General features: G+C 41.0%; 1 protein-coding gene across 2 annotated transcripts in view; it reads left to right on the top strand.

Annotated features, from left to right (window-relative positions):
* The window catches only part of LOC123762721 (probable serine carboxypeptidase CPVL), a 108,795-nt gene extending 100,710 nt beyond the window's left edge, over positions 1-8,085 (top strand). For both annotated transcript variants that reach the window (XM_045749434.2, XM_069332308.1), the window contains exon 10: positions 5,788-8,085. In XM_045749434.2, the coding sequence (XP_045605390.1) occupies positions 5,788-6,084 (297 nt within the window). In that variant the 3' untranslated portion in view covers positions 6,085-8,085. The remainder of the gene's footprint in view (positions 1-5,787) is intronic.
* Positions 8,086-10,189: the final 2,104 nt, after the last annotated feature.

Below are 10,189 nucleotides of genomic sequence, written 5' to 3' on the forward strand. Positions count from 1 at the left end.
CGTATCCGATATATCTATCGGATAGTTCATAGCTTTTGTCCTTCAGTTCTGGGAGCCACTAAATGGCATGTCTTTGCACCTTTTCCAGTTTGTCGATGTGCTTTTTAAGATACGGCACCATACAACCACTGCATATTCCAGCTTTGATCTAAAAAAGTCGTGAACAATTTCTTTAGTATTTCTCCATCCATGTACAGAGCACCACTTGGTTTCCGAACCCCTTGGGGACGAGACCCGTCGGTTAACATGTATGTTCGTAAACGAGAAATAAAGGGCAAAAATAAACTAGAAATGTAAAAAAAAAAAAAAAAAAAAAAAAAACGAAAAAATACGAAAAAACTTTAGGGGAAAAAATCGACAGGTTCATAGCGTAAATGCGACCTTATTTTGTTTGTACTCACCAATAAGTGAAGTCCTGATCCGCTTTATAAAAGTCCTTAATTGTTCCTAGCTGATTATTAAGACGTCTGGCAACCATCCTCTGGATGTTTCCTGCCAGCCTGCAGGAACATCCTGCCAGCCTGCAGGAACATCCTGCCAGCTTGCTAGCCTGCCTCCTTCCCTGCCATCCTGCTAACGGGTCGAGTGTGTTAGGCTTAAAATTCGGGAGTGAGCTGGTCTCTCCCCCACCACCCCACCACCAACACCCCCCCTCCTAACATCCCATACTCTCTCTTCAAGGTCATGCGGTTTAACCACATGACTATCCCTGCCTCCCTCTCTGCCTGCCATCCAGCCTGCCTCCCTCTCTGCCTGCCATCCCGCCTGCCTCCCTCTCTGCCTGCCATCCAGCCTGCCTCCCTCTCTGCCTGTCATCCAGCCTGCCTCCCTCTCTGCCTGCCATCCTGCCTGCCATCCAGCCTGCCTCCCTCTCTGCCTGCCATCCAGCCTGCCTCCCTCTCTGCCTGCCATCCAGCCTGCCTCCCTCTCTGCCTGTCATCCAGCCTGCCTCCCTCTCTGCCTGCCATCCAGCCTGCCTCCCTCTCTGCCTGTCATCCAGCCTGCCTCCCTCTCTGCCTGCCATCCAGCCTGCCTCCCTCTCTGCCTGCCATCCAGCCTGCCTCCCTCTCTGCCTGCCATCCAGCCTGCCTCCCTCTCTGCCTGCCATCCAGCCTGCCTCCCTCTCTGCCTGCCATCCAGCCTGCCTCCCTCTCTGCCTGCCATCCAGCCTGCCTCCCTCTCTGCCTGTCATCCAGCCTGCCTCCCTCTCTGCCTGCCATCCAGCCTGCCTGCCATCCAGCCTGCCTCCCTCTCTGCCTGCCATCCAGCCTGCCTCCCTCCCTGCCTGCCATCCAGCCTGCCTCCCTCTCTGCCTGCCATCCAGCCTGCCTCCCTCTCTGCCTGCCATCCAGCCTGCCTCCCTCTCTGCCTGCCATCCAGCCTGCCTCCCTCTCTGCCTGTCATCCAGCCTGCTTCTCTCTGCCTGCCATCCAGCCTGCCTCCCTCTCTGCCTGCCATCCAGCCTGCCTCCCTCTCTGCCTGCCATCCAGCCTGCCTCCCTCTCTGCCTGCCATCCAGCCTGCCTCCCTCTCTGCCTGCCATCCAGCCTGCCTCCCTCTGCCTGCCATCCAGCCTGCCTCCCTCTCTGCCTGCCATCCAGCCTGCCTCCCTCTCTGCCTGCCATCCAGCCTGCCTCCCTCTCTGCCTGCCATCCAGCCTGCCTCCCTCTCTGCCTGCCATCCAGCCTGCCTCCCTCTCTGCCTGCCATCCAGCCTGCCTCCCTCTCTGCCTGCCATCCAGCCTGCCTCCCTCTCTGCCTGCCATCCAGCCTGCCTCCCTCTCTGCCTGCCATCCAGCCTGCCTCCCTCTGCCTGCCATCCAGCCTGCCTCCCTCTCTGCCTGCCATCCAGCCTGCCTCCCTCTCTGCCTGCCATCCAGCCTGCCTCCCTCTGCCTGCCATCCAGCCTGCCTCCCTCTCTGCCTGCCATCCAGCCTGCCTCCCTCTCTGCCTGCCATCCAGCCTGCCTCCCTCTCTGCCTGCCATATCCAGTCTGCCTCCCTTTCTGCCTGCCATCTAGCCTGCCTGCCTGCCTGCCAAAAATATACAATGATGTACATTTAAGAAACAATTCTGGGTCACAGGTTTGTCAGTATGGTTAGGCTTACGAAGTCAGCTGGTCCCTCCCCCACCACCGACACCCACCACCGACACCCCCTCCAACCCATACACACTCTCTCAAAGGTCACGTGGTTCACCTCGCTGGCAGGCCAGCCAGCCAGCCTGCCTGCCTGCCTGCCTGCCTGCCTGCCTGCCTTTCCCCTCCCTCCCTAATTCTCACTACTTCCCTCCCTCCCTGCCAACCTCCTAGCATCTCTCCCTACCTGGTTGATACCTGGTTGATGGGGTTCTGGGAGTTCTTCTACTCCCCAAGCCCGGCCCCGAGGCCAGGCTCGACTTGTGAGAGTTTGGTCCACCAGGCTGTTGCTTGGAGCGGCCTGCAGGGCCACGTACCCACCACAGCCCAGCTGATCCGGAACTTCTCTTAGAAAACCGTCCAGTTTTCTCTTGAAGATGTCCACGGTTGTTCCGGCAATATTTCTTATAGTCGCTGGGAGGACGTTGAACAACCGCGGACCTCTGATGTTTATACAGTGCTCTCTGATTGTGCCTATGGCACCTCTGCTCCTCACTGGTTCAATCTTGCATTTTCTTCCATATCGTTCACTCCAGTACGTTGTTATTTTACTGTGTAGATTTGGGACCTGACCCTCCAGCATTTTCCATGTGTATATTATTTGGTATCTCTCTCGTCTCCTTTCTAGAGAGTACATTTGGAGAGCTTTGAGACGATCTCAATAATTTAGGTGTTTTATATCGTCTTTGCGTGCCGTATATGTTCTCTGTATTCCCTCTATTTCAGCAATCTCTTCTGCTCTGAAGGGGGAAGTGAGTACTGAGCAGTACTCGAGACGGGACAACACAAGTGACTTGAAGAGTACAACCATTGTGATGGGATCCCTGGATTTGAAAGTTCTCGTAATCCATCCGATCATTTTTCTGGCTGACGCGATATTTGCTTGGTTATGCTCCCTAAACGTTAGATCGTCGGACATCATTATTCCCAAATCCTTGACATGCTGTTTTTCTACCATGGGAAGATTCGATTGTGTTTTGTACCCTGTATTATGTTTCAGATCCTCATTTTTGCCGTACCTGAGTACCTGAAATTTATCACTGTTAAACATCATGTTATTTTCTGCTGCCCAATCGAAAACTTTGTTGACATCTGCTTGTAGTTTTTCAATGTCTTCAGCAGAGGTAATTTTCATGCTGATTTTTGTGTCATCTGCATGGTTAGTCAGCTGGTCCCACCCCCCACCACCGACACCCCCTCCAACCCATACACACTCTCTCTCAAAGGTCATGTGGTTCACCTCGCTGGCAGGCCTCCCCCCCTCCTCCTACCTCCCAGCATCTCTCCCTCCCTTTGACTAATTCTTCCCCTCTCTCACTGATTCTCCCCCCTCTCTCATACTGCCTCCCACCTAAGCTCTCCCATCCACCCACCCACCAGTCAGCCATCACTGACGCAATGCGTGCATTTGGAGCCAACATGGTGCACAGATGTTTCTTGATTGTGCAGATATGTAAAACAAAAGCACAGAATAAACATTCCAGCCTTATGACAATTCAAAATAATAGGAATAATAGGCCGTGAATCTGTGAAGTCACAGTGGGCAAACTGGACCATCTCCCACCCAGTTCGGGTAGCATGACTCCCCAATCCTAATCGGGAAACTGGAAGTTTCGGATAACTAAAGTTCGGAAACCAAGTGGTGCTCTGTATTTAAAATAAATTCTGAAGTTAGAAAGTATAGCATAGACTCCTCGCACAATATTCTTAATGTGGTCCTCAGGTGACAGTTTTCTATCTAGATCTTTTTCTCTTGTCAGATTTCTTTAAAGATTTCTCAAATAATTTATAGGTTGTGTGGGGATCTATGTTCTCCCAATTCCACATTCCATAACATGGCATTTATTCACATAAATTCCCTTTGCCAAGTGGTGCTCCATATACTTATTTTGTCCAGGTCTTCTTGATGGGCATGACCATCATCTAAGTTTCTTATCTTCCCTATTATCTTAGCATCATCAGCAAACATGTTTAAATAATTCTGTATTCCATCTGGTAGATTGTTTATGTAGACAGTGAACATTACCGGTGGAAGAACTGAACCCTGTGGTACTCCACTTGTGACATTCCTACAATCCGATACATTGCTTCTGATACATTACACAGGGATTCCTGAAAAATCAGTTGAAGTGGAATGCTGAGCTCAGGTGCACATTCTCTCAGAACCCACGGTGAAACTTCATCTGGACCAACTGTTTTGTTCTTACTTAGCTCCTTGAGCATTTTTTCCACTTCGTCTCTAGACACCACTATGTGCTCTATGTTGTTCTCTGGAATTCTTATTGTGTCTGGTTCCCTGAAGATTTCATTTTGTTCAAACACACTTTGGCACTTTTCATTTAACGTTTCACACATTTCCTTTTCTTTTTCCGTGAATCTGTTTCCCATTTTCAACCTCTGAATATTATCCTTTACCTGCAATTTGTTGTTTATGAATTTATAGAATAGACCTGGTTCTGTTTTACATTTGTCCGCAATTCCTTTTTAAAAATTTCTTTCTGCCTCTCTCCTCACTGTTGTGTAGTTGTTTCTCGTATCTTTGTATCGCTTGTATGTATGTGTTTTCCTTTATTGATTCCAATTTTGTGTTTTTTGGTCTTTGGCCCTCTCACAATTTCTGTTGAACCAATCCTGTTTCCTTGTTCTGCATTTACTTCATGTCATAACAGCAAGTTTTTCCAGTCAAATTCCTTAAAGAAATGTCTGAGATACCCATAATGACCTCTCTTGAAATCATGTTTTTCAACTGCTTCAACCTCATTTTCTTCCAGATTATAATCATTGCATACTTTATTCCCAAAAAGACATGGTCACTTTTACCCAAGGGAGGAAGGTACTGAATGTCAAATATCTCTTCCTCTTCCTCTTTCCTGGTAAATATCAAATCCAGCATGGAGGGAACATCCCCTTCCCTCATCCTCGTAGCTTGTTTACCATGTTGAAACAAGAATGTTTCCAGGATGAGGTTTACAAATCTATAAGTCCAAAAATCCTCTGTTCTAGCTTCATATGCCTCCCAGTCTATGGATTTCAAGTTGAAGTCGCTGGCTACCAACAGTCGGGATTTATCTTCATCAAATCCCGCTATAATCTCTCTCATTATTGTTATGAGACCCTCACGTTTATTATCTAGCTCCCTTTTTGACCATGTGCTGCATGGCGGTGGACTATATGTATTTATGATAGTTTATCATCCTAATTGCAGATCTCTAGTGCTATTATGTCAACTTCTCGTGGATTGGCAATCATTATTTTGTTTACCTTTAGGTGTTCTTTCATCAGCACAGCAATGCCACTGCCTTTCCTAATTTTTTTTTGTTGCCCGTCTCCAAACTGAGTGGTTATGTTTGTATGCTAGGTTATTTCACGGCTTAAATTCTGAACATGACTATATTTACTAAGGCAGTTTAGTGTTGGATTTATTATTCTTGTATCATGGCATTCAGCATGGGTTCTGGAACACTATGGTTTTGAAGTAACAGCAGATTTGTTGTAAATTCACTTACAGATATCTTCCTGAACGTATTGTTGCTTCCCATGGTCCTTTAAGAAAAAATCCTTCATATCCATCAATGATGTTTTTAAATGTCCATTAATTTTTTTTCAGAAATTCTTATAATAAGCATGTAGTCATTTGTATTCTTCTCCACAGTTGCTGGATAACTACAGAGTATTGATATACAATGGCCAGCTGGATGTGATCATTGCATATACACTTACTGAGAACTTCCTTAACTCCTTGAAATGGAAGAATGCTGCCAAGTACCAAGAAGCACCACGTTTTGTGTGGCGTGTGAATGGCACTGTTGCTGGTTATGTGAGAGAGGTTCCTGGCTTTGCTCAAGTCCTTGTTCGCAATGCTGGGCATATGATACCTCACGACCAGCCACAGTGGGCGTTTGACATGATTACTCGATTCACATCAGTCAAATCTTTTTCATCTCATTAAGCACTGATTTATTAAAATTAAAGCTCAATACAGCACTTTTGAGATTTTAGCCTTTTTTTTTTTTTGCATTTGAATTTTAGGTTCTGCATCAAGCTGCTAGATTTTTGTTTTGTCTTTTAAGATGAAGTATGCTGTTTTACCCCCAGGCAAGAGGTTGGTTCTACTATTGGATGCATCTTATAATTAACTTGGTTGACCAGACTTAGTGTTGCTGCTTCGTTCAGCAGCAATAGAGACATATACTTGTAATAAATGTAATCAAATGTGATGTACTTTTGTGTATTTGTGCTAATTTATATTTTGTGGTTGTCTTAATTCAAGTGAGTTATGGAAACTTAATGGATTTGATTCAAAGTTAATAAGGTTAAGAATTACACAGTATTATTGAAATGAGAATGTGAGTTGCCTAAACGTTTCCAAGACAGATACTTACAGTAGTTTCTCTTTTGACAGACATGATTTGCATATAAAATTATTTTTAAATTTAAATACTGTGTACAGGTTAAATCCTGTGTTAAATACTGTGTATGCATGTGTGTATACATACACATGCAGTAGAACCACAGAAAGAAAAACACAAAAATTTCAAGGACAAGGACATTGGTATTTCAAAGATGCCAATTGGGCAGAAAGCATGTAGCACTCCAAGCCAATCAAAGTCAGAAGAAAAATAAAGTCACATGTAATATGCAGTCAAACTAATTCCATAGATTAATTCTCTTTTGTTGCATTAAGTGCCAATAAATACAGTATTTAGTGTTGCACTGATCACAGTAACAGGTGAGTCATGTAAGTGACATCATTACTTCCATATAGAAGTAAGTAAGTAAAGTTTATTCAGGAAAGTACATACGTAGTTGTTTTACAAACATAATGTTGGATTTATAGATAGAGCTAGTATATACAATACCTAAAGCCACTAGTACGCATAGCGTTTCGGGCAATATCAATGTTTTTTTGGCAATAGCGGAACTTTAAACGCACATAGCGTTTCGGGCACTTCTTAATAGAAGTGTTCATTTCACAATACAAATCATTCAGCAAAATTTATGATTCAAAATGTCTCTTGAAAAATTACTGTGTAATTTATCTTCGTTGACTCTAGCATTGTTAAACAGACATGAAATAATAATTAGCACTCTACTGAAGAAGTTACTTTTTAAAATAATCAGTGACATCCCTCATACATGGCAGTGGAGAAAATGATCAGCTGTCATGATGCCACCCACATGTGCACATCCCACCTATATGTACACATCCCACCTACATGTGCACATCTCACATCAATGCTTTTCAGTTATACACACAGAAATCACAATGGCGTGATGATTCAGGTGTAGATTTGAACCCTCATCACGGCCCTTGTGGATTTGTTCTTTTCAGTTATGTTCCCAGAATGATGCAGTCCTGAAGTTTATATTACTATTAATTAAATAATCAATAACCTGTTTTTTGAGCCGCTAATATTAAACAATAAGTCATTATTGTACTGTTGGGTTGAACATCCATGACATACTCCTCAAGGTGGTAGAAATAAAAATATAAAGATTTTAACCTGGTATGTTGAATCTCAGTATAGTATAGTAAAGTTTGATGTATTAAAATACATCATATCAGTCATATAAACAAGTTTTTCTTGTATGCCTTGAGTGTTTATTACCAGCTTAACTTATCTTAATATTTTAAAATTGCATTAAATTTAATGGCACAAAAATAAATTAGATCACTGATATTGTATTTTTATATGAAATAAAGAACTACTGTTTATTGCCATAGCAATGTAAAAATGACAGTTGGGTATAAAATATAGTTTAAAACAAAATTAGCATAATTTCTGATTGCACACTGCATTATAACATGTTTTTAAATCATTTAAGCTAAGATGTAAACTTTATAGCTTTAAGGTTCCTAGATTATATATAAAATTATTTTTTACTTAAATATGTTATGAAATTGATTAAATTTTTCATGTGACACAAAATTAAAGACCATTTATCTTTTGATATGATTATCATTATCATTTCCTCTCAGTATGTAGAATATTGATTCATGGTATGCCTTCAGTGCTTGTATATGTTAGACAATGTTAAATACATAGCTCTTGAACTAAATAGTTTTTATTAACACATCATACATTTGCCAAATTTTTCAGTTTATTTGCTTGGCTATTGCCAAAGCAAAGTTGTTGTTACTAGCTCACCGTGAAAGAAAAAGTCTAGACTATAGTCACCAAACACATGGGGGGGTATGAGCTACGCAGAGAGACTACGGGAATTGAACCTCACATCACTGGAAGACTGAAGAGTTAGGGGGACATGATCACCACATACAAGATTCTCAAAGGAATTGATAATGTAGATAAAGACAGATTATTTAATACAAGGGGAACATGCACTAGGGGACACTGGTGGCAATTGAATGCCCAAATAAGCCGGACATTAGATTTTTTTTTTTAGTGTCAAGAGTAGTTGACAAATGGAATGCATTAGGCAGTGATGTGGTGGAGGCTGACTCTATACACAGTTTCAAGTGTAGATATGATAGAGCCCAAAAGGCTCAGGAACCTGTACATCAGTTAATTGACTGTTGAGAGGCGGGACCAAAGAGCCAGAGCTCAACCCCCGCAAGCACAATTAGGTGAGTACATCCAACTTGTGATTAGAGAGGAAGGAACTGGAAATAATAGAAAGGGACATGAGGAAAAAATGGATAAAGAACACACACACACACACACATTATATATATATATATATATATATATATATATATATATATATATATATATATATATATATATATATATATATATATATATATATATATATATATATATATATATATATATATATGTCGTACCTAGTAGCCAGAACTCACTTCTCAGCCTACTATTCAAGGCCCGATTTGCCTAATAAGCCAAGTTTTCCTGAATTAATATATTTACTATAATTTTTTTCTTATGAAATGATAAAGCAACCCTTTTCTCTATGTATGAGGTCAATTTTTTTTTATTGGAGTTAAAATTAACGTAGATATATGACCGAACCTAACCAACCCTACCTAACCTAACCTAACCTATATTTATAGGTAAGGTTAGGTTAGGTAGCCAAAAAAAGCTAGGTTAGGTTAGGTTAGGTAGGTTAGGTAGACGAAAAAACATTAATTCATGAAAACTTGGCTTATTAGGCAAATCGGGCCTTGAATAGTAGGCTGAGAAGTGCGTTCTGGCTATTAGGTACGACATATATATATATATATATATATATATATATATATATATATATATATATATATATATATATATATATATATATATATATATATATATATATATATATATTTTTTTCCTTAGCATTATTTCATATATATATATATATATATATATATATATATATATATAAATATTATATTTATATATATAAATATATATATATATATATATATATATATATATATATATATTTTTTTTTTTTCCTTAGCATTATTTCATATATATATATATATATATATATATATATATATATATATATATATATATATATGTCGTACCTAGTAGCCAGAACGCACTTCTCAGCCTACTATTCAAGGCCCAATTTGCCTAATAAGCCAAGTTTTCATGAATTAATTGTTTTTCGACTACCTAACCTACCTAACCTAACTTTTTCGGATACCTAACCTAACCTAACCTATAAAGATAGGTTAGGGAGGGTTGGTTAGGTTCGGTCATATATCTACGTTAATTTTAACTCCAATAAAACAAATTTACCTCATACATAATGAAATGGGTAGCTTTATCATTTCATAAGAAAAAAATAGAGAATATATTAATTCAGGAAAACTTGGCTTATTAGGCAAATCGGGCCTTGCATAGTTGGCCGAGAAGTGCATTCTGGCTACTAGGTACGACATATATATATATATATATATATATATATATATATATATATATATATATATATATATATATATATATATATATATACACACAGTATATGTGAGAAAGCTGCATGTCCGGAGAGACCCCGGTTTCCCAATAGCAAGTACAGCGGCATCGAACCAGTCCTCAGGGACTGACGACGGCTCACAGACCTGGTTATACAAACTCAGT

This window comes from Procambarus clarkii, chromosome 27 (assembly GCF_040958095.1).
Source record: "Procambarus clarkii isolate CNS0578487 chromosome 27, FALCON_Pclarkii_2.0, whole genome shotgun sequence".
Taxonomy (NCBI): Eukaryota; Metazoa; Arthropoda; class Malacostraca; order Decapoda; family Cambaridae; genus Procambarus; species Procambarus clarkii.